This window comes from Agrilus planipennis, unplaced genomic scaffold, assembly GCF_000699045.2.
Source record: "Agrilus planipennis isolate EAB-ADULT unplaced genomic scaffold, Apla_2.0 scaffold54, whole genome shotgun sequence".
NCBI lineage: Eukaryota > Metazoa > Arthropoda > Insecta > Coleoptera > Buprestidae > Agrilus > Agrilus planipennis.
Window position 1 is genome coordinate 898,280 of NW_020439000.1, and position 2,977 is coordinate 901,256.

At 35.9% G+C, this 2,977-nt stretch overlaps 1 protein-coding gene across 1 annotated transcript in view; it reads right to left on the bottom strand.

Annotated features, from left to right (window-relative positions):
• The window catches only part of LOC108734365 (sodium-dependent noradrenaline transporter-like), a 24,943-nt gene extending 24,315 nt beyond the window's left edge, over positions 1-628 (bottom strand). The window contains exon 1 of the mRNA XM_025975866.1: positions 184-628. Coding sequence (XP_025831651.1) covers positions 184-409 — 226 coding nt within the window. The 5' untranslated portion in view covers positions 410-628. The remainder of the gene's footprint in view (positions 1-183) is intronic.
• Between the last annotated feature and the right edge of the window lie 2,349 nt (positions 629-2,977).

Sequence of the window (2,977 nt, forward strand, 5' to 3'; positions counted from 1 at the left end):
CTGCGTGATCCTGCCAGGGCCGGACTATACTTTCAAATACGTTTTTCTCGAAGAAAGCAGTACAAATAAAAAATATAATAAAAATAACCAATGTCGATTGTTAATAGTATGGTTTAAGAATATTTCATTTTAGATTCATTTGTCTCCAAATCGTATTGTACAAAAAAATAGTGCAATAATTACCTCCTTGCGGCGTGCTGTTGCAGGACTCGTAGCCGTCATCCAGAGTGGATGTCGGAGTGGATCTCTGACATGTGCTAGTCCTGCTCTGCACTTCTTTTTTATCACTCCCATCGTCATCCTCTCCTCTCCCTACGCTTTCTCTGTTACCCATCGACGACGACAGTACAGCTTCCTTACCGACAACATCCGTTTCCTTTCCATTTTCGAACGATTTTCTCTCTTTCATCGAGGCAGTAGCATCATCTCCAGCCTTCTTTGCGTAAACAAGTTCGTCGTTCAATTTTTTGGCGCGCTTTTTACTCCTCAAAAATATGTGCGTGATACTCTTCGGTGGCCGTTTTCTATTTTTGGGAACAATGCCCACCAGAAACGGATCGGGCTGGTGATGGTGAATGGCCTTTTGGAGGGTTTTAATTGGAGATGTGTAGGACTCTAGGTCGGTCTCTTTTGCCAATGATTCGTCTCTCACCTCGCCCTTATTATTGTCTATTGATTTCAGGGGTAGATTCTCGTAGATACCGCTCGACATGACGGAATTTCTTAATATACGGTCTCGTCGAGATATTAATGAACGACAGGATCACGTCATCACAAAAGATTGAAAGTATGAGAGACAGAATGAGAAAGAGAGAGAGAGAGAAAGAGAAAAGGGGTTGACCACTTTTCAACACGATACCATGTGGAAAATAACACGTATCACATTTTTTTACTCTACATCTGTATCTCTGCAACGCTTCTTCTTATTGGTACCAAAATATATACTCTCCTAAAACAATAAAAAGGATAATTATTTAAAAACAAAATACCAATTCGAATTTAATTTGAGAAAATTGGAAAATGGTCTATAAGTCTAAGTAAAATCTAAATAAGTAAAATTTATCACTTTACAAATTTTACAGCAACATTTAAATTGCCCTTGTAAATGTTTTAAACCTCTACCTATTACGTACTCTTGATAATGACAGAAATAATATTGTCGAAACAGAAATCAATTTTTTAAAAAAATAAAAGCACTCCAAGTATGAGATTGATCACCATGTGGAGATCACCAAAAAATGAAAATTTTGAGTGTTTCCTTATAAATATGTCACTACAGAATTTTGACATCGTATTATAATACACCTATCAATTTTGTGTGCCTTCTAAATATGCAATGAGTAGGGTAAGATTGGAGCTAGAATTAGGGAAGAATTTAGACACAAGCAAGTCGCATCATCAAAGTCCTTTAGTCGGCATCAAAAGGAAAGTCACAAGGACATTAAACTGTGTAGAATTTAGGGACACTTTATGCTAAGAAGTGAAATCGATGGAATATAGTTTATGAGAAAATAAGGCTTGGGTACTTGGTTGATCGACCTTAGTTCAGATAATCTATACATGTTGGAGTGCATATTTTAATATTGATCGCTATCAACGTATTTCTTTTCTATTTCATGAAAACTATATATACAGGGTGTTTTTCAAAGCAAGCTTTAAATATGGAATCGCATGGCGAGTAATGCAGCATAGTTTTTTGAAAAATCAGACGAAGTTGCAATCCAAAGCCGGCCCTGGGCGTGAATTCGCAACGTATAGAGAAATTGCGATAAAAACTAATCAACTACACCGATGAAAAATGTAACCAGTGACGGTTGTGAAACGATTAATAAAGTAAATATCAACAGCTTACTAATTCACTACTACACATAATAATCTTTAGATGCCCATTGCGATAACAATTAATTAAATTTAAATAACTACTTTGTTCATCGCTGACAGTATGCAATACTATTTAAAGTAGATACCTCGACTTGGTATTAAGAATACAAAATACAAAGAAAATACTAGTACAACACTTTTGCTACACCTGGTGAAATACGGCGTTGGAATGTCGCATTTCCCTGCGTGATCCTGCCAGGGCCGGACTATACTTTCAAATACGTTTTTCTCGAAGAAAGCAGTACAAATAAAAAATATAATGAAAATAACCAATGTCGATCATTCGAGAACAATCGGCAGAAATTTTTATAAATTCTGAATCGGTCCCTAATATTATCNTACGAATACAGTAATTTTGAAATTTGTTCTATCAGAAACGTTTTAATTAATTGCCAGATTCTCTTGATTATCGCCCAGGCGCTTGCAAAGTTAATATTTAATGGATGACGACCCTTGCTCGAATATGGTGTCGCAATCTGCTACCACCTGTTGATCCGCTGCAATCCAATTTTACTTTACAAGTTCATCTTAAGAGCGGGAAGATGGAAAATATTATTTTGTTACGTGATGAAGGAGTAATATCGCAATATTTCGTGTCCTTGGCTGGTCGGTAATGAATTTCAACACCAAAAAGAATATTGTCTGTTATGTTTTAAGTTTCTACCTACTCAAACAATTCGCATAAAACAAACGCTAAAAGCAAATTTGACGAGTTGTATTAAAAATTAGAGAAACTTTCCGGCTGTTTTATTTGAATTGTTAAAATGTAGTTTTACAAAAATATAGTTTACAATATTTATCATTTTCTGTATTGTTACTCGTAAGTAAAGCTAAAATAGCCTTCTATGTCTTCTAAATTCAAATTAATCTTCCCCTAATAGTTCTTCCGCCCTTTATTCCATCCTTTTTCGTACTATTCTAGTTAAGAATTTTGAAGTCATCATCATCATAAGGTCGTCAGTCCTAAGACTGGTCGGACACGTACCTTCACTCTTTCCTATCCTGAGCTAAACTTCGCATTTCCCTAAAACTAGAACAGCCCACATCCTTAACTATTTGCGAATAGGGTAGAGTTCTAGATGATGGTCCCCACCAT